The sequence below is a fragment of the Amphiura filiformis genome, chromosome 19 (assembly GCF_039555335.1).
Source record: "Amphiura filiformis chromosome 19, Afil_fr2py, whole genome shotgun sequence".
NCBI lineage: Eukaryota > Metazoa > Echinodermata > Ophiuroidea > Amphilepidida > Amphiuridae > Amphiura > Amphiura filiformis.
The window spans coordinates 23,581,282-23,609,253 of NC_092646.1; the positions used below are offsets into that span (position 1 = coordinate 23,581,282).

General features: G+C 38.0%; 2 protein-coding genes across 2 annotated transcripts; one reads left to right on the forward strand and one right to left on the reverse strand.

Moving 5' to 3' along the window:
* Window positions 1-4,352: 4,352 nt before the first annotated feature.
* LOC140141079 (putative defense protein 3) lies at window positions 4,353-25,977 on the reverse strand. Its single transcript, XM_072162851.1, has 5 exons — window positions 25,890-25,977; window positions 16,036-16,283; window positions 14,140-14,297; window positions 6,933-7,021; window positions 4,353-5,058 (listed from the first exon to the last, which is right to left on the reverse strand). The coding sequence occupies exons 2-5, from the start codon at window positions 16,244-16,246 to the stop codon at window positions 4,899-4,901; spliced, it is 618 nt and encodes a 205-aa protein (XP_072018952.1). The 5' UTR covers window positions 16,247-16,283; window positions 25,890-25,977; the 3' UTR covers window positions 4,353-4,898.
* On the forward strand, window positions 8,854-14,146 carry LOC140141078 (uncharacterized). The gene is made up of 2 exons (XM_072162850.1): window positions 8,854-9,007; window positions 11,798-14,146. The coding sequence occupies exon 2, from the start codon at window positions 11,802-11,804 to the stop codon at window positions 13,005-13,007; it is 1,206 nt and encodes a 401-aa protein (XP_072018951.1). The 5' UTR covers window positions 8,854-9,007; window positions 11,798-11,801; the 3' UTR covers window positions 13,008-14,146.
* Window positions 25,978-27,972: the final 1,995 nt, after the last annotated feature.

A 27,972-nucleotide genomic window follows, 5' to 3' on the forward strand; every position in this document is an offset into this window, starting at 1 on the left:
TATACCTTTGTCTTTCAAACAACACATATAAAAATTATATCATACACATGATTACGTAACAGCATTCGCATAAATTCAATAGTCTAGGGACACTGCCAAATCACGCAAAAAGGTACAGCAAAGACACATGTTTAAAATGTACGAGAACGGCAAAAGTACACGGTGTATATGGCTAGTTTTGGGCAGGAATAAACACTAGGTCCTCGGTTTGCATTTGGTAAAATATGATACTTGCCGTTAAACTTTGGTGGAAAGGGGACGTCTGGAAACTTCAACAACTTTAGGGTTTGAATGTAAGCAAAATTATTCTGCAAAAATGGCGAAAATGAAAAAGCAGTTATTACAAATGACATTAATTATCTCCAAAATGAAATAGATTAAAATATAATGTCTGGTCACGTGTGAGAGCTGGTACTCAGTGCGATGATAACTGGTGCAAATCAAACAACAATCTGCGCATGCGTAGGTAGGATGACCGATACAACATGCTGGAAATGCACGAAAATTGCAAAATTCCATGTAGATAGGGCCTAAAAAATAACAAAATGCTATGAAAATTTTAATTTAAATATTCATATGAATTTTTATATTTTAATCACGGATTCAAATATTTTCTAGGGAGACTCCCGTTTTAATGTTTGGAGATTAGTCAACAGAACTGGCAAAAAAACTTAAATTTCCACGTTTGCTATTTTTGGCAATATCAAGATTTTTTATAGAAAGAAAAGCCTTGTTTTTGTCAAAAATAAGACATATTTGACCACGCATTTTAAATAAACTAAAACCTTTATAGCCCAACAAACATGGTTTAATAAACTGGTAGTTTGTGTTCTATTACTGTTCCAAAAAGGCAGCATTCTCCAAACTTTAATTCCCGAGAAAATATAAAAAATACAACTACCTCATTTCAGCCTCTTATTTCCCTTAACAAAAACGGCTCAATTTCACCAGGTGACTCTAGATCATTGATTTTATGCTAATGCTGTTACGTAATTATGTGTGTGATATAAACTTTACATGTGTTGTTTGAAAGACAAAGGTACAGTGTTTATGTAATCATTGAGAAATGCCATGAAAACAATCCACATATGACGTCACGAATCAACTCTTAAAACATACTGACTGCCCCTCGTATATGTGAGTTTTTGCCATTTTTGCCGGTTTAAACCAGGCAAAAACGGGCAAAAACAGTTTTTGCCAGGTTTTTACCACTTTGACTGACCATTGTGATTTATATTACTCATCCATCATCAAGGTTGCAAAATAGGAAAACATATACATTTCTAAAACATGTTAATTAACTATACAAAATAATAAGTAATCATTATCATAACCAATTAATAACAAAACAAAAACATAGGTAATGATCAACATTTTCTTTGGCCTATGATACTACAAAGGAAAATGTACTGCACAGGGCAATCATTGTTTCTTTTTATAAGGGGGCGTCCCCCTCCCCTCCACTGCCTATATTCAAATGCGTATAAATTAGTGGAATAAAGTCGCATCGAGCCGAATAAGGTATCAAAATCTAACTAGGCCTACTACTTTTTTGCCATTTAGTTTTAGTATCTTGTCTTTAAGAAACCGTAGGAAGCACGGTGGCCTAATGGTTAAGGAAAGAGCTTCATAATTGAAAGGTTGCGGGTTCGAGCCCCACCACTGCCAGTGTGTTGCATCCTTGAGCAAGATAGCTTAATTCCCAATAGAGGGTATCCAATATGACGTCACTCATGACAGAGGCATCCTCATTTAAATAAAATTCTGTCCTCAATAAGGTACCACGGGGCAATTCGCATGATAATACAATAAATCAGGTGATAGGTATGAATGGTTGTGGGATCGATCAAGAGACCTGTCCCTCTGTCATCTTAAGCTTATCGACTGTCCTCCAACATGACTGCCATTTCAACTTGTTATATGTTCCGGTTGGTTTATTGCATACACAGGTGTAAAATGGGGAGCTGTTGGGGGTAATCACAATCTAAGTCGCTGAGTGTACCTGCACGTCAGTTGCGGACTTGGTGAAGTGTGCTGATACTTAGGTCATGCTTAGATGAAGCGCATAAACCCGGGGGGTTCTTCGAAAAATTTTGTACGGGGTGTGCCACGCAGACTTTCGGATGCTGACTTTCTCTATACCTACTTTTTGCTACCCATCAGTATACCCATTTTCAAGAAAAAGCACCCAAATTTGCCATAATTGGGCGCTTTAATGGCATTTCTGCCCAAATGCGCCCAATTGGGCGCATTGGTATCCACTGAAAACCCACCCATCGATATACCAAAATCGCTGAAAAGGTACCCCAAAACCGTGGCACATCCCCGTATACCTTCAACCAGGAAGAACCCCCCCCCTCCCGGGATGTTAAATCACCAACCTTTATTTTTTAACAGCTTTTGTTTCAAGTGTTTAGATACTTTTAGTGCGCAGTTTTATATATGTGCCATTATGTAGCTTTATGTGACGTATTGAGAGGTTAAGGATATGGGTAAATGGAGATACATAATTATTTTTTGCTATAATCCCATGATATCATGTTAAACTTAAAGGACTTAATAACAAGTCGGAAATAACAACTTCCGCAACACTTTTGAGAAATGGTAGGCCTACATATAAAAGACAGTCAGTGAAATGGTTCGCGACCCATGCGAACCCCTGGACTCGTTCTACTATACCATATTTACCCTGATAGCTCCTGATTTGGCAGTGACGTCAACGCGTTGAACAGTGGCGGCGCCAGGAATTTTTTTTTTGGGGGAAAGTGAATTTCAGGGGGGCAAAATCAACAAATTTTGCGCAACATTACCGCAAAAAGCGGACATTTTCGTAATTTTGGGATTTTTTTTCGGGTGGGGGGGGGCAACAGGGGAGAAAGAGTTATGGACTGACCCCCATGCCCCCGTGGCGCCGCGACTGGTGTTGAAGCAGCTGTTTCGGCCAGCCGAACAGCAAACTCATTAAGATTAGCAACTAGGCTACATGTATTTTAAACTGTTTCGATTTGGTAGTTCACAGCATCTTGCGAATGGTAGTGAGCTTTGCATAGATCATTTCATAGCCAGTGTGTAGAAGAATTCAAATAACACAATTATATGCCTACTTTTGTATGTCCTGTCTCCTGTAGGCCTACACACTAAAAACTACAGGGTTATATTTTCCGTGGTCATTTTGAATAAACCACGTTTGGCGTTGTACTATTTTAATTTGACCGCATTCACGAGGTCATTTTAGCCACGACGAACGTGTTCAAAAACTTCGTGGTAAAATTGCTGATACCGTCGCGCATTGATATCAGTTACAATATTCAGCTTTGAAAATCTAAAGTCATAAATGAGTTTAAACATGAGCTGCAATTAATGTTTTTTGATTATTAAATAAAGCTGATTTTTTGACCGACGTTGCTCAATTTTTCTACTTAATATAATGACTTGCATTTCGGAACTATTTGCAAATACGGTGCATGTGCATCGGCTTCCCACGTCACATCAGCGCCATATTTCATTTGTTCTGATTGTGCAGCAGCCGATTGCCGCGTGTGCTCTGCATGATGGAATATGAAAAGTTACTTGAAAAGTGGGACTGCAAGGATGCATCCGGGTGGCCGCGAATCTTGGCTGTAGTTGTTAAGCTTTGTTATAAGCTTACTCATGTAGGCCTAAGCTTATAGGCCTAATGTGAACTCACTGAACTGTTATAGGCGATGACTGACTGCGTGTCAGTGTGATACACAGATGGCAGATGCATTTTGTATAAATTTGCTGTTTATGTAATGCTTGCTCTGTACAAAGACACACTTATGTCCTGGTGGGACCAGCATGACCATCCATCGCATCATGACCATACTATGAATCCAAACCCCGGGATCCAAACAACCCCTAAATGTGGTTATTGAGTAACCCTATATAAGCAACCCTTTCAAATTGGTCAATTCATTATTTTGACCCCGAAATGTGGTTATATTTTGACCCCAATGGGGTTACATTTTGACCAAAATACGTGGTCATTGAAATGACCACAGCCAGTGGGGTCAATATTGAGCAACCCAAAAAGGGATCATTCCATTTGACCCCGAAATGAGGTATTATTTTGACCCCAATAGGTTACTATTTGACCCCAATACGTAGTCATTGCAATGACCCTGACCAACGGGGTCAAAATGTGTGTAGTTGATAACTATGCTGGGGTCAAAAATGCCGCTTGGGTCATTTTTTGACCCCATAGTTTTAACCCGGGAGTTTTAAGTGTGTAGTTCTTGAGTTATTTTGTAAAGAGGGCTGAAACAACAACACTTTTGTAAAACGTACATAACTCATTAACAACAATAATTCAAGCAAGTTTACAAAGTATATGATTTGTAGAATGAACTTTTGCAAAACAACGAAGTGTTATTTCTCAATAATATATTGATTTAGATAATACAATTAGATCAATACCACGTCTACCCTCAAAGCGACTTTAGAAACTTTTACAAATTTTGTTGGTTCACGACGGATCTCTGAAAGTCCATTTTTAGTGTGATTTTTAGGTTTGTTGTAGCGGATCTACCAAACAGCTGTTTTAAACGTATAAATAGACTATTCCATTTAAAATCCACACTACCCCTGTGGAAGTTTTTGTACATATCCTCCACAGGGGGAGTATGAATTTCAAATGGAATGAACACATAAGCAGCTCCATTTGCAACTAACCCTCCCTCGGTTGAAAATACAGGTTGAATCTTTCTCAAAGGGTGTTCAAGTGATTCAAATGGTGCTGCTAATGTGTTCATTACATTTGAAATTCATACTCCCCATGCGGAAGATATTTCCAAAATCTTCCACAGAGGTAGTGTGGATATTAAATGGAATAGCCTAGTATAGACACAGGTGAACGATTCAATGATACCCATAGCATCCTATGGCTGGTTTGCTACTTTTCTTTGATAATATAGCCGTTGTTTGAAATCGTCCCATTTTGTGTTCACATGTAACTTTTTTTCACCGGCGTCAAATGTTAGTTCACTTGACTTCACGTCCATCCAGTACATCTCTTTGGGTCCTTTCACTATAGTTGCTCTGAAAAGATTTTGAAAATAATGATTAAAAATTGCATTTTTGTTGCAAACTTGATACAGTCATCATGGTCGTGGTAGTCTTGATAGAAGCAGATATACCGCTAAATCACCCAAAACATATTTTTATTTGAAAACGGCTGGTCCGATCAACAGCCTCAACCCCATAGTAGAAGCTTCATAATTTTTTTCCGAGAAGAATGGGGAGGGGGTGAAATCGGAGGAGGTCGGAGAATGTGCCTAAAATTTAGAATTTTTTGTCCAAATTATAGTGGGATTTTTGGTGATTTGTAGGCCGATTTATCTGACGTGCGGAAACTGGGGGGCACGTGCCCTTGGCGCCGCCTTTTGGGGTCACAGTGCCGAATTGCCCCTAGTTTAGGGTCAACAAATTGTGTTGAAAATTATTTGATCCCTATTTTATTTGAACAAGCATAATAACTATTCAAATTGCCAAGATCTCCAACTCATTGACAAGATTACCCATTTCCTTTTGACAAGTTTCTGTTATATCCCCCTCTGAGAAGTTAACATAGGCCTACTCAAAAGGTCAATATTGACAAGAATCTATTCATTCTATAATCCGTGTTCCAATAGTGTTTGTAAAATTGTTCACGTCCTCCATTGTATTGCATTCAATTGAGTTTGGTGAATGACCTCGACATGCTAGTCATTTTGAAGAGAAAACATTACGTTTCACTACCTAGATAGAATTGATCAAAAATTGAATTCCCTCCTGAGGTTCGTATCTGTCAATGAGTTGACCAGTGTCCAGATCACAAGGATGTCATTATAGTGCAATAGTCCTCGATATAATAAGAAGTACCTGGATTGACAGTTCAGATTCGAAGGAAATTGATGTGTCGACAATTATTTAGACTCGGGATAATTTCAGTAGTCCACGTGTTCTTGGAGTATACTGCCCTCTCCTAAGAAACATGCTATTTAAAAGTAGGATGCACAGACAGTAAGGGTATGTCTGTCTGTAGCGAGCCAGGAGTGAGCTGTGTTCGAAGTGAGTTGACGGTTGAACCATGTAGGCCTAGGTGTTAACAAGTCTTAAAATGGCATGATTTTCATAGGCAGAAGGAATGCTGAGAACTCGTCTTATTAAACACTACTTAAGGCTTGGACCAAGATGATCTGCGCATTGATCTTGAGCGCCCATATAAATAAAGTAGTGATACATCGACAGTCTTAAAGTACATTGTTTCATCATGTTCATCGCCTCTCGATTGCGTGTTTCTCCAAATCAAGAACTCGGACCCAGAAGGGATTCTAGACCCCGTTCGCGTATAATAATTATGTGTTTGTTTATCATGCAGAAAGAACACTAGTCACATTACTAATAACCGACATTCCTACAATAGTTAGAGGCAGTATATAACACAAATGGGTCAATACGTTACATAAAAATGACCCTGTGTGGTATTTGGCTCCCAGGAAGTGAGTTTTGCTTGAGGCAATTTATGGTTATTAATGTTGATCCCTCACTACAAGAGTTATTACCGTCGATTTGGTTTAAAAAGTAGATGAGACATGATCAAATCTCTCCAGGTAACAAAACGTAATGAATAGTTTCCCCTTGTCAAATTTGACAAGTTTCTATTCAAAAATGAGTACCGTACATCGTGTAAGAGTGCATCACTATGATCCACAACATGCTCATCTATCAAGGCACAGTTCTTAAACCCAATACATTTGCACATTCATTTAATGACCTTTGACTAATGTGGGTACAAAAACTCTTACTCTGAAACTTGAGGTCAATGTTTGCACTATGATTGTTTAATTGAGGTTATTGGACTATGCCAATGGGATGAGGCCATTGTGGTCCATAGTGCATGTGCAGTGTCACGTCATACCTGGGATACTTACACAAAAACCAGCGGTCCCTGATCATCGGGGGCAGTCCAGGTGATTGTTTTTTCAGTCTTTGTCTTCTTATCTTTGTGACCCCAAGCATTCTGAAAACAAAGTACACAGATATATATAATTAGCATACATCCCATAATGCATCTTGATTTAACCTCTAATTACGTCACACATACTCACTGCGCAATCTCGAACAAGGGCAGACGATATAAGCTGATGTAATAGGCCTACGTATAATTCCATTTGTTTCAAAAATTTTAATTTGTAAACATTTTTGATAATTTCCCCGCCCATTTTTCTTTGATAATTCTTCTTGCCACCCCTTCCTTTTTGCCTCCCCTGCTTTTACCCGGGGGGGGGGCTCGTTCCTCCAAACATCCTCCCCAATATAGGCCTACGGCCCGGGCCTACGCGCATGATGTCAATTTTGTTTTGAACTGAATGTGATTCGTGCCCGGGATTCGTGCTTGATAATTATTTTTCTAACATTATGAGGCATACTATTGTGCTTGTCGGAGACTCTCTTTTAAGGGTACATGCCCATGAGTTTCATTCAGGGGCGTGTTTGTAAAACGGCACAGCGCATTAGTAAAAAGAATAAAAAATACTAAAATTTTCACCGGGGTTCGAACCACTGCCAATTTCACTGAATGCTAAAGATGCCTATGCTGTGCCACGGTGACTGTGGTTAACATTCGGCGATTTTCAAAGATATACATATCAACACGTTTCTAGTGTATTGAAAATCATTTTGATTTTGATTTTGGTAGGAATACGGTCATAGAAAGACATATGACTCTACTTGTCTGTTTGTTTTTCATTTAATACAAATTAATTTTGATGAATTGAACTGGTACAACTCTTAGCACTTGTGATAAACGACGATTAATTTAGTAATAATAAAATGAAAACGCTGGGTCATTCACGACATCATTTGTAATTTATGTCAAAACCTGGGGAGGACCACACACATCCGTGCTGCATGTATACGTGCTCAATCGATACTCAATGATCCAGACAATAGCGTTTGAATATACCGCCCTGCTTGACACATCTTGTCACTTGCGGGAAGATATACTATATAGGCCTACCCTAATAGCTTACAATAGATACCCCACCGTAAATAGCTCTGTTCGTTATCTCGCTGTGCTAGTTTATACACGCAGCGTACGGACTTTTGAACCATATTTTGTTCAAAAATGATAGGAAGGGACTGTTTTCAGCTAAAATGTTGGTTATCAGCAGATGCTTAATGATACCGGGAAGTGTTGCAGAAAGGTAAGCGTACTCTTTATTTATTCAAAATATGTATATCAATAAATTTAAATTTGAAATCCAAAAAGTAAATGTCAGGTCAAAATTCTCACCTTAGAATTATTGTGAAATAAAATCAAACCAAATTTAGGCTCCGCAAACAACGTCCAATTATTCCCATTGGTGTTTGCTACACATGCATATAATAAATTATGATTTGGGGCTAATTTGAGAAGAGTTAATGCCTCGAGTTTCAAAATACACCGAGTGATGTTTTTGATCAAAAACATCGACAATTCAAGACTCTGTAAAAACAAATCAAGAATTTTCTGGGATAATTGCAACAAAGTGCAATGGAAGTTATGATCTAAGCTACCAGATGCATCATTAATTTCCTGACTATGATATTTAGTTGTGGGAAAAAATTACTTTAATGTTTTGGCGGGATTATTTCCCGCCAAAAATTTCAACCAAAAAGAGCATGTAGCCTTAAAGCTTTTAAACAAGACCCTTATTATTACGTGAATCTTGTCAATTACAAGTTTGCTCAAGTGCAATCGTACTAATTATTTGGTGGCGTGCGCCCGTATTTTCACTTAACTGACAGCTCGTAACCCAATTAAGATTTATTTTTGCGCTGCGCTGCACAGTCCGGTTGATTTTGTGTGTGTTGTGTTCTCGAAAGACTTTTGATTAATTTGATATTTTTGTAAATTACATCGTGGTTTTATGGTTTACAGTCAGTTACAGCGCACCTTCTAGTTGTACACGTGTGAGTGCATAACCGCATCCAATTCCAAATTGTATGGGAGCATATCATTAAGGTAAGCTTATAAAGTAAGCTTAAGTTATCGCGGACATGACCTTTTAATATATTCGTAGTTGTTTGTCCACGTCCAACTTATTCGTCAGAAAAAAAACATTGACTGTAGTGTTATCATACTGACATATTTTTAACGGAATACTAAGTTGGACTATAAGTAGTCATGAAACACGTAGCGGAAGATCGTGATGCCAAGGATGGTATCATATTGAATGTATGAACATGCCCATTGAAATTTATGAATCTAATGCCAACAATAGTATTTCATGGATCTGCTGTCAGTGCGGGTTACCAAACATTAGCCCCTCAATCTTCCATACACTTTCAGCCATTTCATTATCTAACTCCTTTAGCAGTCTGGATGATTCGCTCACTGATATACCGACATTGGTTCCCCAGTTGCTACATCATCACCAACGTCTTTAAATGCTCCTCATCATAATAGTGCTTCCAATCGTAAAAAGCAGAGCAGAGGTAACCGTAAGCTCTGTGCAGTTGTTGTAAATTGTGACGGCATATATGAGAAAATGCCTCAATTGGAATCCCTAATCGACCAACATGAAAAGCTGGGGGTCTGCAGGAACCCCTGAACTCGCAGAAAATTTAAAAATGGGGGGTCCGAACTGTATTTTGGTGAGTCCGGGAGTACCGGGACACAAAATGCAGCTTAGCGCTACCCCTGTGTGGCTAACTTTTTGTGTAGAATCCCAATATGCAACTTAGAAGTTCAAACAATATACCATATTAAAGATATGATTGTCTAAACAGCCGAAAATCAAAGCTGGACCCACTTGGGGGGGGGGGGTCGTATCTCCCCACACCGGGCCACAAACCCTATTTGATTACATTATACTTTCACAAACAATTTGATACCATGTTTATTGAAATCAGAACACTTTTAGTTTTTGACCCCTGTATGACCAAAAAACTGACCCCTCCCCAATTTTGATTAATTTTACTCAATAACGGTATGTCGCAGATAGGTCAAACTATAGTTTTTCTGAATTGTTATGATCAGGGTTTACTTTAAAAAACACAAAACATGCGTATTTACGCATTCAGGCACTTTGCGTACTCCCTTCAAATTAAAAGTCCCAAAGTCCAACGCGTACAAAATCTTGAAAACGTACACGTTAAAATATTTGAATAGAGAAACATCCGATATTGTGCATTTTTATTTATCTATGGTGCATATATTCTCGGCTTTTGGCATTTAAGATCTACTCCCGATATGCAAGGCCCATCACATTTTGTCAGCATCGATCCATGCATGTTTTAGTGATTGCAAGCCTCAAGACTTTGTAAAGCTTCAGTTTGAAATTTTGCAAATTAACTTTTTTGGTTTAAATGATGCACCTAATGGCTTCAATTGGACTTTTAATTTTGCAAAATTTTCCCTCTCAGGGGGAAACACCCCCTCAGACACCCATGCGTAGTGGATAAATAAGTGGCCATTTTCGCTTCTACTTTCAACATTTGCCAAGTTCGGCCATATGTGTAGTGTACAATTTATAGGCCAACAATAATCGGGAAAACATGCCCACAAAAGGCTTCATGGCCGTCATTTCACAAATTGTTGGCTTTTTCAACTGTTCAAACTTAAAATTTTACACAGTAATACTGCCAAAATGGTCCCCCAAGTCACTTCAATTAGATCTGAGGGGGAACATCCCCATGCGTAGTTGATAAACAAATGGTCACTTTCACTTCTGCTTTCGACATTTGCCAATATTTATGTTTAACACAATTTGTAGGCCTACCATAGGGAAAACTTGCCGTCCACGAAAGGCTCCATAGACTGCTCATTTTCGGCTTTTTTAAACGAAAATGATCCACCAAATCGCTTTAATTAGGTCTTCATTTTGCAAAACTTTCTTACTTCTCAGGGGCATCTTTTACATTTTATTATTTTCTTCTAAAATCCCCCCCCACTGCTCCAAAAACACACACATTGTTAAAAATGTCTTCAAAAATAGTATTATAAAAATACACATTGTGCAATGTTTTGGACCCCTTCAGAGGAAAAATTAACAATTGAAAGGGTCCAAAAAATTAGAAAATACCCCTTCAGCAAAATGCTTAAAGAAAATCCTGGTTATGATCAGAGGAGTACTGGCGTTTTGGTTTTTTAAACAAAATTGGAACAATTTTGAAATTTGAACCCTGTTAAAATGGCATATTTGACGGTTGACCCGTAGGGACATTTTTTGAATTTTTTTTACATATAGCTTATTGTTTTTCTACGCATGATTTCTGAGGGTCCACGGTAGCCTCTTCTTCCAACTATACAGAGAGACAGGTCTCTAGATTGATTCCACAACCTACTAGTACTATCACCTGTTTTATTGTGTTATCATGCAAATTGCCCTGTTTTTAATTTTTTGAATGATGGTGACTCTATCATGAGAGATGTCACGTTGCATTTAATACCCTATGTACAGAATGTTACATCACAATTCTGTATTATTATTCAAGGTTGTTACGTGTGTCTGTCATCAACATGACAACTGTCACACCCCGGCACAAACAATAGTAACTTGTGGAAAATCGTGTTTATGACAAAATGATTAAAATATGATACTTTTAGGTATTGTTTTGTTAGTTTCAGTATGGTAAATATAAATGCACATGTGCTTTGGTCAAAATGGCAAAAATCTGGGGTTTTTTTATACCATACCCACCCCCATCTAGAATCTATCCCCTTGGAATCCATGCAATTAGTTCTAAACCCGGTTCTAAAACAATTCTTTTTACCGATTAGGCCTAATATACATTTTCTTTCTCATTTTAGAGCCATGAAGACCATACACCAATTGCAGTATTTACAGGGCAGGACATATCAAGTACAACTTGAGTCGAATTATGCAAATAGTTATCAACCATATATGTGTATCTACTGCGGACAATTTTACAGTGATTTCACATATTATGTGAAACATATAGCAAGACATAGAGTGAAATTACACAGGTACTGGTACAGCTGTAAACAGACCATACCTGAAAGGATTCACACCAAAGTGAAACTGTACGAATGTAAATATTGTGACAATAGGTTCTCTCCAAGTGCACAGAATACACATGAAAGGTTTCACACAAAAGGGAAACCTGACCAATGTGAATGTTGTGAAAAGGCTTTCTCACTGGCCGGAGACAAGGCTACAAATGAAAGGATTCACAGCAAAGAAAAACCATACCAATGTAAATATTGTGAAAAGAGTTTCTCAGAGGCAGGTAACAAGACTAGACATGAAAGGATTCACACCAAAGAGAAACCTTACCAATGTAAATATTGTGAAAAGAGTTTCTCAGCGGCAAGTAACAAGACTAGACATGAAAGGATTCACACCAAAGAGAAGCCTTACCAATGCCAATATTGTGAAAAGACTTTTTCATATGCAAATACCAAGACTAGACATGAAATGATTCATACTATGGAGAAACCTTACCAATTTAAATATTGTAAAAAGACTTTCTCACAAGCAGGAGACAAGACTAGACATGAACAGATCCACCACAAAGAGAAACCTTACCAGTGTAAATATTGTGAAAAGACTTTTTCACAAGCAGGAGACAAGACTAAACATGAAAGGATTCACACCAAAGAGAAACCTTACCAATGTAATTATTGTGAAAAGACTTTCTCAAATACAAGTAACAAGATTACCCATGAAAGGATTCACACCAAGGAGAAACCTTACCAATGTAAATATTGTGAAAAGACTTTCTCAGAGGCAGGAAACAAGACTAGCCATGAAAGGATTCACACCAAAGAGAAGCCATACCATTGCAAATATTGTGAAAAGAGTTTCTCAGAGGCAGGTAGCAAGACTAGACATGAAAGGATTCACACCAAAGAGAAGCCATATCAATGTAAATATTGTAAAAAGACTTTCTCACAAGCAGGAGACAAGACTAGACATGAACGGATTCACACCAAAGAGAAACCAAACATTTGGTTTTATACCGGACGCGTTCCCTTTATGACCTTTGACCCCAAATAAAATAATACACCGAGTATCATAGTAATTCATGTGTGAACATACCGCCACTCTGCTACTTTTTTCCTGGCTAATAAAAATGTGTGTATTTGGTTTTACACCGGAAGTAACCCTGTAATGACCTTTGACCAAATCACATATACACTGATTAACAGCACTTCATGTTTGAACATACCGTCACTGCTGTTTTTCTTAGCTAATAAATTTTTTGAAGGTATTTGTTTTTTTCACTGGAAGATAAGTGACCCCTTAATGTCAGGCCAAACAAACAAAAAAGTTCGTCTGATAGCTCAAGAGTGGTTTAAAAACGAATGCAAAATGCGCACGCAAGCTTTGAGACTAACCTTTGTTTTGTTTGGCCTAATAGCAATGCATTTGTGCAAGTGGCGTCACTGTTATGATTTGTGGGAGAAGATGCATTTTCAAGGTATTTCATTTTATACTGGACGTGACGACCCCTTTTTTGAGAAAAGTGGGGAGATGATGCTGTGGATCACGAAATGCAAAACAATGAAGCATACATCAGTTATGTAATCATCCTAATCATTTCTGACTATTCCCTTTAACCCCATGAGTACTACCTGCCGATTGGCCAAAAAGAAGCTTTTATCATCAATTTGGACCAATCAGCAACATTGTTAGAATAATTTCACCACACAAAAAAAATTGAGGTGAATTATTTGCAAACCTCCATTCTGATTGGTGATTAAAGTGAAGAAATCACGTAATTGACCAATCAGAGGCAATGTTAGATCAGCAGGTAGTGCTCAAGGGGTTCATTTGTCTCATCATTTGTTCTTGTGCAAAGACTTGTGAATAAATATGTTTAAGAGCATGCTTGAACCGTGATTTTATACTTTGTTCTCACAATTGACTTGGGCCCGGGACTTGGGCAAATATCGTAGCAGGCTGACAATATCACAATGGACCACAATGGCCTCATCCCAATGGCATAGTTCAATAACCTCAATTAAACAGTCATAGTGCAAAATTTGACCTCAAGTTCCAGAGTATGAGTTTTTGTACTCGAAATTCAAAGGTCATGCAATGAATGTACTAAATGTATTGGGGTTAAAGAACTGTGCATTAATAGATGAGCATGTTGTGGATCCTAGTGTATACGATATGCACTTACATTCTTAGCATTACCACAGTGAAGAAGTTGTGTGTCGGTTGGTTGATCTGAAAACGTTCCAAGCGCTTCTGTTGTGCTTCCTTTCGATGCATCTTGACGACGGGCTTGCACAAAGAGACCTTCAAAATGTTCCGAATCGCCCGTTACTTTAATTGATACTGAAAAAAGATGTGTTTTTTAATTACATTTCCTTCATTGCATTAAAAAACTTTCACTCAAGATATTTGTTTGTTTATGATCTACATTTGTGTAAAGAACAAAATTAATAGCTGAATAACGTAGACTTTTTTTTGTGTTTAAATTTATGACATCAAGTGTAGAAGTGTTGCGGACTGAATCAACCTTTAAGGGGGTACTACACCCCTCGATAAATTTGTGTCTATTTTTGCATTTTTCTCAAAAACTAATAACACAGTGGTAACAAAAGTTAAGTATATTATAGGGGCAAGGAATCCAATTACTACAATGGAATTTCAGTGACCCAAGACAAGCGGTTTGTTATTTATGATCAGAAATAAGGTACCGCTAGGATGTACCTTGTTTCCTATCATATATACTGAAACGCTTGTCTTGAGTCACTGAAATTTCAGTGTAGTAATTGGATTTCTTGCCCCAATAATATACATAACTTTTGTTACCAGTGTGTAATTATTTTTTGAGAAAAATGCAAAAATAGTCACAAATTTACCACATGGGTGTAGTGCCCCCTTAATGGGCTATTCAATTTAAAATCCACACTACCCCTGTGGAAGATTTAGTTGAAGTCTTCCACGAAGGGAGTATGATTAGAATAGACAAATTTGGTAACTTTAATTTGAATACTCACTCCTGCTGTGGAATTTAGGTAAAGCCATAATCCAGAGGGAGTATGTGTTTCAAAATGATTAACCCTGACCATTCGAAAAACATACTCCCCCACTACATCTTATCACACCTAAAGGTGGACCCTTTGTCTGTCTTTTGTAGACTTTTCTTCCAATCTTTTTTTATTGGAAATAGCAAAAAAGTGGACCTTTATGGATTCAACCCCCCCCCGCGTCCGGCCAATATTCCATATTGCTTAAGACTTCTCCATGCTGGATTAGACAGATTGTTGATGATTTCACGCAACTTTTTGTTGTCTTAAAATCCTCCAGAAGGAGCCACAACCCGGGCCACAACCTATAGAGTATACCCGACTATAGCTACCCATGAAAATAGTACTACTATGTCCATGAGCTACGCCCAGCTGACACCCTGTGACGCAATGTGACGCACCTGCGTATAATGTGCTGTCTATGTAAGCACGTGTAGGCCGACAAGTCTAATGTGAGACTTTAGAAAATGCTGTGCTCACTTCATGGTTGTATATTACTATACTCTCACTATCGTTGCTAACATCAGTGGCCTAACCAGTGGGGGCCGGGGAAAGCTGCCCCCCCGACACAAAAAAACTGGGAAGAAGCGCAAACAATAGGGAAGGGAGAAAAGAGGGGAAGGATAGAAAAAGAGGGAAGGGAAAAGAAAGAGGGGAGAAGGGAAAGGGGAATTTAGGGAGAAGAAAAAAGAATAGTAAAGCGGGAGGAAGAAGAGAAAAGGAAAGAAAAAGAGGGTAGAAAAGAAAGGGAAATTTGTACTCTGAAACAAAGATTTTTAGCCTCTATGCTCTAACATGCCAAAAACCGGGGGCTCCGCCCCTGGGCCTCCGCTGGGGCTTTGCCCCTGGACCCCACAAGGGGCCTTACTGCTGTCCCCTGGACCCCACCCGTTTTGGGAATTTTTTTATTCCCCCCCCCCTAGGTCAGGTCTGGTTACGCCCCTGCTAACAATATTACGATATACTATAATGGCATTTTACATTAAACTTTCATAATAGGATACATGATTCAAATCATTTTAAACTTTTTCTTACAATACCTGTAATATTAGCATTTGCTTTATACGACGATGAGCTGACGGATATAACATAGGGTGGGTCGCCCGTTGCTTTGCTTGGTCCGTGTCCCGTTGGATCCATGGCTTCACATAATCCTTTCACACTGCCCACCGGTGGCCCTGATGGGTAACCGTAGACAGCCTGTAAGCACAGGCTTACCAAAATTGCTAGAATAACAGATTGGTGCATCATGTTCCAATGGGTTCTGTCTTCGTTTTCTAGGTGAAATCTGAAAAGAAAAGTACAAAACAGAGGGATTGTTAAAGTGAAGCAAAATTCACCCTGGCAAAATTGGTGGTTCAACTCACTTCATTAATAATGAATAAATTTAGATACTAATAGCCAAAGAAAGGGAATTTTTGTAGCAGATTGATGTGGCACGGGGGGGGGGGTGTCCCTACTTTTCGGCAAAACGACCCATTTTTTGTTTTTTTCAGCCACTTTTGACAATTTACCAACACTGTAAAAAACAACGGATAACACTTAATAAACACTAAAACGCGTTTATAGCTCAACACGTAAAAGTATAGGTGTTGCATACGATTAATACTTTTTAAAGTGTTACTATGTTAAAACATGTATAAACGTGTTGGAGTGTTTATATTTTTATCACAAATACCTCTATAAACGTGTTATAGTGTTAATCGTATGCAATGCTCCTATACTTTTACGTGAAAAATATAAAAAATAAACGTGTTTTAGTGCTTATTAAGTGTTATCAGTTTTTTTTTCCTTACAGTGAAAGCACATTTCATAGAATTACCATGGTATAAATTGGACGATGGCAACTGCTGTACAAATTTGAAAAGGCACAATAATTCTTGGGTACTTTGTGTGGACTCATGTATAAAACTGTTTTTCATATACATTTTAGGGTATCAGTTGCCGTTTTTAAACCTATTTTCAAACCACCACAGAGGAAGTTTACATGTATCATTATATTCATGATTTTTGCTGCCTGGACCAAGGGAGGCTACTACAGCACCCATCAGCATTGACTCCTTCATTATAGAGGCTACATGAGATCAGGTCTGCATGTATGATTGGCCATTCGGGTCATTACGTGTATCAATACGTGTATTCGAATATGCGTATCAATACACGTAATGACCCGAATGGCCACCCATATGCATGAGACCATCCTGCCACAAATGCAGTTTGTACGATATGTATATTTTTTAATCGACCCTTTGATTACCATTCCACCACAGTTGGTGAATGTATACAACGGTAAAGCGTTGAAGCTACCAACTCAACCATATCAAGATCCAGAAGCTGAAATCTGCGTATTCACAGTGACAAAACGATATAGTTTTAGTAAGTTTGAGCCTTATTATCCTTAGACGGTGTGTTAAAGTTGTGAGATATGATTTTATCCAGTGCAAAAATACAGTGAAACGCTGTATATATTGAACGGCATAGCACAGGCCTACACTGTATTTGTTTGTAATACATGTTCACTAAATAATATTAATACCGAAACTCGTTTCAGTATTAATATTAGTGTAAAATTTTACAGCACATTGACTTTGATAGCATTGCATTGTCATGCTGTAAAAGTTGACATTGCTGCACGACATTCTACTGTCGTATTCAGAATAATGATCGGTTATAAAACAATAGCCTAAATTTTACTGGAAGCAGTCGATTTATGAGCATTGGGTCATTCCAGTTGAAATCCAAAACACCCCGTATAGAAGACATGACCTTAATTTACATTTTCCACACATGGAGTGTGAATTTCAAATCGGGGTTATAATGATACCTAACTGGATGGTTCCATTGAAATCTACCCCCCCTGCGCGGGAGATTAAGGTCATGTCTTCCACAAAGGGTGTATCATGGATTGCAACTGGAATAGTCCATTGCTTCAGGATGGTTCCTTACCTTAAAGGCCCATTCAGTGATTTGCTCATCTGGACGATCGTAAAAATCATCAAAATTCAGATTTTGGTACCTTTGTAATTGGCATAGATGTGCTAACATAGCCTGCTAGTGGTTCGGTCGAAAGCCGTGTATTTTAAACAAAATAAAGCATTTACATGAATCTGGACTTTTGATACTGACAGTACAAAAAGTCCGACTCGAGATCGAAAGAAGCTCACTCTCCACCGTACCAACACGCGTTGCGTATTGTTTCTACTACTTATTACATCAGTAGCTACTATTTTAAACAAAATACACAATTTTAACTGTTTTTCATATTTGAATTGACCGTTAGTTTGCCTCGGTGACGTTTAATTGCTTATTTTGTTTTCTACTACAAAAATTAAGCGTCTGTTACTCTGTTTTAAATCAATTTAGACTCTACTTCCCCCGTGTTAGAAGCACTGGACTAGGAAGTTTTTCCAGTCGATTGGTGGCGCACTGTACGAAAATCTCGATTTTCTCGAGTCGATCTGAGTTGAAGTAGAAAACCTTTCTAAAACTTCTGTTTTTTGACTAATTTGTCGATGTATTCAGGGGAAAAGTGGTTTAATGAAATTCTGTAGACTTAATCTTTATTTCTAAGCAACTCTGACAAATTTCCATTTTTTTTTTAATGTTCCTGTGAAATCACTGAAAGGGCCTTTAATCAGCCTGAACCATTTGTATTCTATAATATCCAATAGAATACACGAAGGCCTACGAATGGATATACAACTAGCTGCCAACAACAGGCCAGGTTGACAACGACTGCAACTTTTTCATTCAGTTTGTATTTTGTTAAACTAACCTTTTTATGAAGTTATTTATAACTATCAAGTTACAATAATCAACTGTTTGTTAATGACTATAGTGGAGCTCGTGACCATTACCATGATCACGCGTTTGTGTTTTTCTATTTTGATTATTGTTTACAATATCATGGTTAATTGAGCATTTGTAGTTCAACCGTCAAATGAGGACATTTTACCTGCATGCGTGTATGGTGGTAGTATATAATGAGCTTGCTATTTAAAACTTTAAATCGAATTCTTACCCTAACTGAAAATATGCATGGAACCGGTATAGCGCATTTAAATGTGTTGTACCAAAAATCGTTAACCCCCCCCACCTGTTTGCATGGCCGTACCAAAAATCCTCCCCTTTTTTCGACGTTTAAGACCAGTGTTAAATTTTTGGGAATCCGAATTTATCTAAAATTTTGAATTTTGCATATTTTAACCTTCTTCTAACGTTTTTTTACAACAGGGTGTATCAATAATAAAACGGTGCCAAAAATTATGTGTCAACAATTCTTACCGTCCCCCTTTTTTGCCACCCCTCTCCCATAATCCACCGCGGCTAACTAAAATGATCAGTTTGATCCATAATACGTGCCAATGTCAATTTAAAGTCTTTCAATTACAGACCGAAATCGTATTATACGATTTCGATCAAATTTTATTTTGGTCATTCTTTGCCAATCAATATTATAAAACTTTTCGAGTCATTTCAAGCCAAATAAGGAAGAAAAGCCATAATGTGTACGATGTTATAATAAAAATTCCTTTAAAAAAGGAATGGGCGCCGAACTGTTTGGATACTTTTTTTTCTCTTTAAAACAATAATGTAATATTAGCATAGAAAGAAGTCCATTAATTTTGTATTTTAAACAAAGAATATACGCACAACATTTTATCCCGAACATATCAGAAAACAATAATAAAATCAAATCCAAGCAAATTGTGGTTTTATTTCTAAGCTGGGCATACTTTTAAGCAAAACAGTTGCGAAGTAAATCTAGCAAGACCGAAATTAGACGCTCTTTGCAAAGTCAAGCCAAACAAGAGAAATGTGTCTGATTGGGGAAGGTGTTCTGACAATCCAAATATAAACTTAGTCCACCTCAAATGACCTGTAACAATTTGTGATTGACATTACTTAATTCACCTCGGATGACTTTGATCTGACATTCAACTTTTCGTTCTTACACCAATCATATCCATAACAATTTAACTCTTACAACTTCCTGTCAACTCTCTAATTTAAAACTCTAAATTTCTGTCTGTTTGCCTTTTCTGTCTACAGTTTGTTACAATTATTATGATAAGCAAACATTGCTGGGTAGATAACAGGATTTAGTTATTTACTTAATCCAATCATGGAGTATAGCTACAACCTTGGCGAAAAATGTTGCCACACCTGAGCGTTAATTGGCCAACATCCTTCCCCGCTCCCCTATTGCAATGTTGATTTGGACAAAATCGTCATCATTTCTACATTACAGTCTCCCAACATTGGAAAATGGGGGGGGGGGGGGAGGGGCAAGTGTAATCTGAATGTGCATTTGCAACTATTATACAAAATAGTACGGAACTATCCCATATTTAGCTTCGATTGCGTGCTTTTAACACCAGAACGTGCTGGTGTGGCCCTGGTGTGGCAACGAATTTCCACCAGAGTTGTAGTAGGCTTACTACCTCCATGATCCAATCATGGCAATAACGTCAATTTTGGTCTTCAGTGTTTTAAAATACAACAATGTAGAACATGTATAATTAATATGCCGTGTTGTTTGCATACAGTTTTCCGCCCAATTGTGCCACCATATTGCAACTTTGGCAATAACCGCTATATAGATTCTATGGTATTAGCAAACAAAAGCCATCAGTAGAGTCCTCGTTAATTGATTTTATCACTATGGACCACAATAGTCTCATCCCAATGGCATAGTCCAATAACCTCAATTACATAATCATAGTGCAAAATTTGACCTCAAGTTGCAGAGTATGAGTTTGTGTACCCAATTTTTCAAAGGATGAAAGTAGGCCTACAAAATGTATTAGGGCTTAAGAACTGTTCCCATGATAGATGAGCATGTTGTGGATCCTAGTGTATGGTCAAATGTCACCGTCTATCGGGTTTCTAAGGCACACGGTAAACTGGTTGAACCCATACAAAGGTCAGGATTTATTTGGTGTTTTTATAAATCCTAATTTTGTATTTTAAACAAAGAATATACGCTCACCATTTTATCCTGTGCATATCAGAAAACAATAATAAAATAAAATCCAAGCAAATTGTGGTTTTATTTCTGAGCTGGGCATAATTTTAGCAAAACAATTGCGAAGTCAATCTAACAAGAGTGAAATTAGAAGCTTTTCACAAAGAATCACAAAGTCGTGCCTATATTTTTAAACCTGATTTTTTAGCATATTTGTAATGTTTATAGATGTCCCAGCTTACACCTAAATGGAATCAGACAATTTTTTTTGTTTGTGTAGTCAACCCCGGAGTCAACCGTGCAAATTTTAAAGTCATCCCGAAAGCCGTCAAATACCCAGTGGGGTTTCTTTTGCTTTTTACGTTGTTATTTAGGTTTTAAATGGAGAGAAACCCTCCCTGGCAATTATTACTAATATTATTTCAGCGTTTTTGGTATAGAATTGTTTTAGCCTGGTCCCATCAGGACCCAAGTAGTGTGTGTTAATTCACCCGGACCGACTGGTTAAACAAATAAAGGGTATATAAAGGGTATTTAACGTTTTAATAATATTCAAACACATTTTTGAATACTTGGTGCAAAACATTTCAAAATAATGTTAAGTGTTGGCAAATGTTTGCGAAAACCCGTTTTTACAATAACATTTTGGCAAAATTGAAAAAAAAAACCGCTGAGTGTTTTTTTCATATAGGCGCTAAAACATTTTTAAAATGTTTATGACCTTTATACATAAAACCCGACATTCAAACGTTATTGAAATGTTGTCCTAATAGCATAGTTCAACAATTAAACAATCAAAATGCAAAATTTGACCTCATGTTGATAGAGTATGAGTTTTTGTACTCAAAATTTCAAAGGTCATTCATTGAATGTGCAAATGTATTGGGGTTATAGAACTGAGCCCTGATATATGAGCATGTTGTGGATCCTAGTGCAACACACGTTTATATATAACCAGAGAAGATCTCTGATATACCGGTAACACGATTATAACTTTTCAAAAACATTTTTGTGTTTGCTGGTCAGATTTATAGTTCGATGTTTTGAGTGTGTTTATTTTTTTCCATCGGACAAACGCAGCAAGAGAACAAAATCACACTATAAACGAATCCAACGAGCCAAGTCATGGTCAGGATTTGGTCGGCCATTACTGGGTCCCCGCAACACCAATCTGGTGTTGTTATCGCCCAATTGGGTGGATTAAAGCCGCTTAAAATCGATGTTAGATTCTTTTGTGTTATTATAAACTGTCATTCTTTTGTCTATACGTGTAACACGTGTGATAGAATGCACTTTAAAATACCCTCCAAGGCCACATCATTTCACATTTTAGGTGAGATTGAGCCGACGGGGACCCAGCTATGGCTGCCATTGAGGTGTAGGAATGCGTGAAATTGGATTCGTCTATAGAGCTCTATAGCTGAACGTAAATGCTCCCCGGAAAGACTCCTGGGACCGCGCTACTAAAGACTCCTGAATTTACCAAAACAGAGTGCTGAAAGATCCCAGGCTGATTTTGATGTCAACTCTAACGACCCTTCCCTTCCTTTCTGTTTTTCAGGCAACTTTCAACCAGAAAGCCAAGAAAGACCCTTGCTTTTGACCGTTCGCAGCTCTGAAAGCATCCGTGAGCAAATTTGTTCCTAGTCATGCTAGTGTTTCTCGAATAAGGTACCCCGCACACCGACATCGCCTGGCTAATAATTATTTGGTGCAGCAGTGACATTAAGATGAATACACGGGATCGATACACGTGAATTGCTATGCACGATTTTGATATCAAACGAAAATCTTCGGATACTGAGTTAGAAAATGATGAATATCTCCCGTAAATGAATTTTTCTCAAGAAACCAGATGTGGTCTCATACACTTGAAAATAGTCGTTAGCGTGCGCTTTGAAAATTGGCCGTGCGCTTTGAAGTCAAAATTTGACCAAGACTCTCAATTTTATATTGCGTTGGTCTTGTATGGACTACAGCGCCCAGCAGGCTATAGCGGCACTCACTCAAGTGGAGAGAGTACAACCATTGACCGCAATGTCGTATACAAGCTTGCTCACAGAGCGAGAAATCCCCGGGGGGGGGGCACTCAACACAAATGACCATACGGATATGCTCCCCCGGAAAGACCCCCCTTTTTGGGTTTCGCAGCTCCGAAAGACCCCCTATATTTGACCAAAATAAAGCTCCGAAAGACCCTTGATTTTGATAATTTCAGCTTTAAAAGACCCAAAAATTGCTCATTCCTCATATTTCTTGTTTTTTCAGGCGATTTTCAACCAAAAAGCTAAGAAACACCCTTGATTTTGACTTTTCGCAGCTCCAAAAGACCCCATTTTACTTGTTCACAGCCCGGTTCGCAGCTCCGAAAGACCCCCTTTTACCGGTAGGCCTACGCTGTCAGCTCCCAAAGACCCACCCCCTCAAAATTACGGGGAGCATACCCACCAAAATTTTTTGATGTGCCCCCCCCCCGGGGAGAAATCAATTACCCCGTCTATGTCAGTAGCCTTAGTCGGGTCACTTCGCTAATAATATGCATCTCATAAGGTCCGAATAAAATGGTCATGGGTGGCTGTGGATTTAACCTACCATGGCGATTTCTACTATGAAGATATCGGGGCGATGTCACTGTGCCCCGTCAGCTCCCAAAGGTTTTTTAGCATTTGCCTGAAATTTGCTCTATCGATCACATCATCTGGAGAAATTGCTTACGGAAGCGTCTAAGTCCCATTTGACTTGATGACATGGCGAGATAAATTATCTTGACATGTCAACTTATTATCAATATTATGTCGACATGGTCAGATAAATTGTCAAGATAAAATATCTCGCCATGTCGCAGTGGCGTAGATTTCTTTTTGAAATGGGGGGGGGGGTGGAATTTTTTAAAGTATAGTCAATCCAGCACCTTTTGGCGACAGAATAAGTTTATGGTACAATTGCGTGAGAAGCGCGCGAAAAATTTAGCTATTTTGAAGCTGCAAAACCGATGAAATATGGTGCGAAAGTGGAATAAATGCGCGAGAAGCGCGCAAAAATTTGCACTTTTGGGGCTAAAATGGGCAAATATGAGGTTAATTTGGTCAGAAACCCACATTCAGGAGTCAACATGGGGGGGGGATGATTGTAGGGACGTGGACCATCCCACTGCCAAAATATTGGGGGGATCTACGCCTATGCCATGTCGTCAAGTCGGAAGGCACTTTCATGCGCGTATTTGGGGGGGCTTTGGGGGCGGCCAAAACGAAGGGGCGGCGGAAGAAGAAGGGCGGCAAAAAGGGGCGGCGAAAGAAGAAGGGGCGTTAAAAATAATTAGCAAAGAAAAAGGGGCGCAAAATGTTTTAAAAAATGGTACTATACATCAAAATGTGATGCTTTTGGGGCGGTAGCGCCTATGAATCCTTTTTCTTTTTTTTTTTTTTTCTTCACTTTTCAAATGACCGTAAAAAATTGGGGCAACCTTTTCGGGCTGTTGAGGAAGGGGCGGCAAAATTCAATTTTCTTCAGCCCCCGGGTTAGGGGCGGCCACCGTAGATTTTGAACCAAAACTTAACATTTTGTGACATTCGTTCAGTTTGCTGTCGAAGTGATGATGTACTAACAGGATTAATTACCATATTAATAGATGAATACATTTTCTTGAATAGATTGCTCTGCACTGCAACGTTCACGCGGTACCGGTATTGTATTCAACCTGCTTGCAGTGCAGGGCGATCTATTCAAAAACTGTATTCATCTATTGTTATGGTACGGTAATTAATCCGATAATTACATAACTTTAACAGCAAATAATTTTCGTATGCAAACTGTGTCGCGTGACTCGCATATTTGTTGAGGTCACGCAGTCGATCGATGATCTCTGACTGAACTCACACCACTCCACGCCATACATAAATTCTGCCAGTCACATTTCCCCAATATGAAATTTTTTAAAGTAAAATTTTAATTTTACTTCATTAAAGTTTGTCGGAGGCGGGGTTCGAACTCACGGCGTACTGCTTTGGACACCCTATGAACCCAGCGCCTTTAGACCACTCGGCCACTTGTCTTGTTGGAATCCATTTGAAACTTATTTGAAGATATAATCGCAACTTCAACATAGGCCTACCACGTGACAAGCAAAGTCAGAAAACGTACCATATTTTGGAATTTTATTTGCCTAAAAACATTAATGTGTATTATTAGCAGTCAATTGTTGTTAACTGCGTGTTCTCTTATAGGCCTATACTATAGAGGAACCTACCTTTTTTCTTGTATACACGTTCGATGTTTTGATCAAGTATGTGAATAATCGACATTAGACCCTTAATGTTTTTTCAGGAAATAAAAGATTAGATTACCATAAACACGAAACAGTAATCTTTGGTTGGGTCTAATGTAATATTCACATAGAATTTTCGACGTTTTTTCTATCCTTATTCTTGCTCAATTAAAAAATGTTTTGCCGTATATAAAATTGAAATAAAATTCTCTGCCTCTTAAACGACATCAAATGTGCCACAATTGGGTATCACGAATCGTTATATGATGTGCAGTTAATATTCATATTTTCTTTTTTTTTATACAGAGGATGCTCTCACTCGGTTATTTTAAATAGGTAACCACGCTTCCCTAGAATGTGCAATAAATTAGCATTAAACTTTTTCTTATTCTAACAGCAAGCGTTTCTAGAATGCAGTATGGCGAAATGTGGTGTAGACTGAACTCATGATTGTGTAGGCCTATTCATGCTTACAATGTTGTTACGTCCAATATGAATCATACTTGTAGGATTTATAGGCCTGTGATTTTGTTCCGTAGGATATTAAAAACTACCCATTTGGTCCCGGCATTACTTTATTAGTAGGCCTATTATTATTATTAATATTATTATTATTAAGACTTAAATGTAGGCCTACATAACAAGAATTAAGCTGTACTTACAAATATACCCGGCGTCTGGACTTCCGAAATACCGTACTGCCCTTGTCGAGTGCTGGTGACAGAAGACCACGAACTTACGATCACAACACTATAAAGTCATGTGCCTGCTGCGGACAAAGGTTGCGTAAGCGACTTTTGAACCTTCAGTGATTTACCAGGCTTTTGTATCAGTTGGGCTGTTCCAGTCACAATCTATACACCCCCGCGGAAGACACGACAATAATCTTTCACACATTGTGAATTTCAAATGGGGTTACATGAATCGGTGACTCCATTTGATATCTACACTCCCTGTGTGGGAGATTAATGTCATGTTTTCAATAGGGGGTGTATGGGTTTCAACTGGAATGGCCCTTTTACACACATCAGAGACTGATATCAGAGATTCGAAGGTTATATAAATTTTTAATGATTATATTATTGAGACTGTTGACGCGTGGAAACAGTAACACTTATCGATACAGAGAGCTAAACATTGATTTCACATAATATTCGTTCATTAATTAAGTCACAATAAAATGTTTTAATTGTTTTATTGAAAATTATATTGGGCCCAGTTGACATCAATATGGAGTCGCCTATTCAGGTAATCCCATTTGAAATTCACACTCCCTTTGTGGAAGATTAAGGTCATGTCTTCCATAGGGGTGTATGGATTTCAACTGGAATAGCACATTGCTCTTTTCACGGTTTTATGTTTTCATTGCAGGACCTAAACAGCTTATAACATTTTCCGTTTTCTATGCGCTGTCGAAGTTATGTAATAATCGGATTAACTACCATTATTAATAGCAGGTTGGGCTCACCACCTGTGCCCGCACCTGTGTATGTCTGCAATCATATGCTTGAAAACAATACCGCTCTGATACTAATCTTACAGGTGCGAGTGATTAGTATTTCTTTGACATCTATTCATTCATTCATATTTATTCATTCATTCATCTATGGCGATCTATTCAAAAGTTGTATTCATCTATTCGCCGGCGAAGTGACGCAATAATCGGATTAACTACCATAGCAATAGGTATTATTCGCCAGCGAAGTGTTACGTGTAATCCGATTATCACTATATGTCAACTGCATCACGCTTTTGACTTATGCACCACGATCGAAATGATCGCAACACAAAGTCTATAGCAAGTACTACCAATTCCAAAAGATGCGTGATTCAGTTACCAAGGAGTTATGTAACCACTTCGCTGGCAAATATCGCGCCGCACTAGTACGTTCACGCGATACCTCTCCAATACACAAATAAAACAGTGTATCATCAATTCATCATAGTTACAATAAGTTAGGCATATATTTAATACTTTTTTATGTTTTGTTACAAATGCCTATATAATTACTCTATTATAGTACAATTGGTTATTTTAATAATTACTTTTGATTCAAGTCTCTATCTACTTGTGTTTTATGTTAAAACATTGGCACATTGCAAGCTATTGTTGTGACGATAATTTATTCGATAATTGAATATTGATCATAGTGCAGTAAGCCATGATAACCATTCATCAAGTGAACGTTTTATATATGTGCATCAATTGCACTGGTTGAAGCGATGTTTTGTGCGTTAATAAAGACTTCACTCCTTGTTAACCCTGCAACTTAATCAGACGTGCTCGAGATTGGCTCATGATGATTAGTTAGATTGGTCAACATGATGACGATTATTATATTGTCATCATGTCTTGCACGTGAATCATATTCAATTATACTTATTGTGAAGCGATGTAACTCTGGTAAGACTTTATATTAATACATACATTATATTATTTTGATCAGTTTGTCTGACTATACACTGTCGACACATCGACAATTGACGTCGACAAATGTAAAATTTCTTGCCATCACTCTATTAACTTATTTCCCAAGCCTAAACATACGAAATATCATATATGCTTAAGGGGGTTCGAAACGATGTTTCTGGAAAACAGAAACTGAATTTAGAACCATTTGAATAGATTGAATAAGTTAAGCTAAATACACTGAGCAAAATAATTTTTGTTTGAAGGAAATCGGACATACGGTTGTCAAGATATACATGTTTTTAGTTTCTTTGTATTCTATTGTTTTTGCCAAT

Coding starts and splice junctions, on each gene's coding strand:
- LOC140141078 (XM_072162850.1), top strand. CDS start 11,802: ATGAAGACCATACACCAATTGCAGTATTTACAGGGCAGGACATATCAA.
- LOC140141079 (XM_072162851.1), bottom strand. CDS start 16,246: ATGATGCACCAATCTGTTATTCTAGCAATTTTGGTAAGCCTGTGCTTA. Junction 14,298..16,035: donor AGCAAATGCTAATATTACAG/GTATTGTAAGAA, acceptor ATCTTTTTTCAG/TATCAATTAAAGTAACGGGC. Junction 5,059..6,932: donor CAGGGACCGCTGGTTTTTGT/GTAAGTATCCCA, acceptor AAATCTTTTCAG/AGCAACTATAGTGAAAGGAC.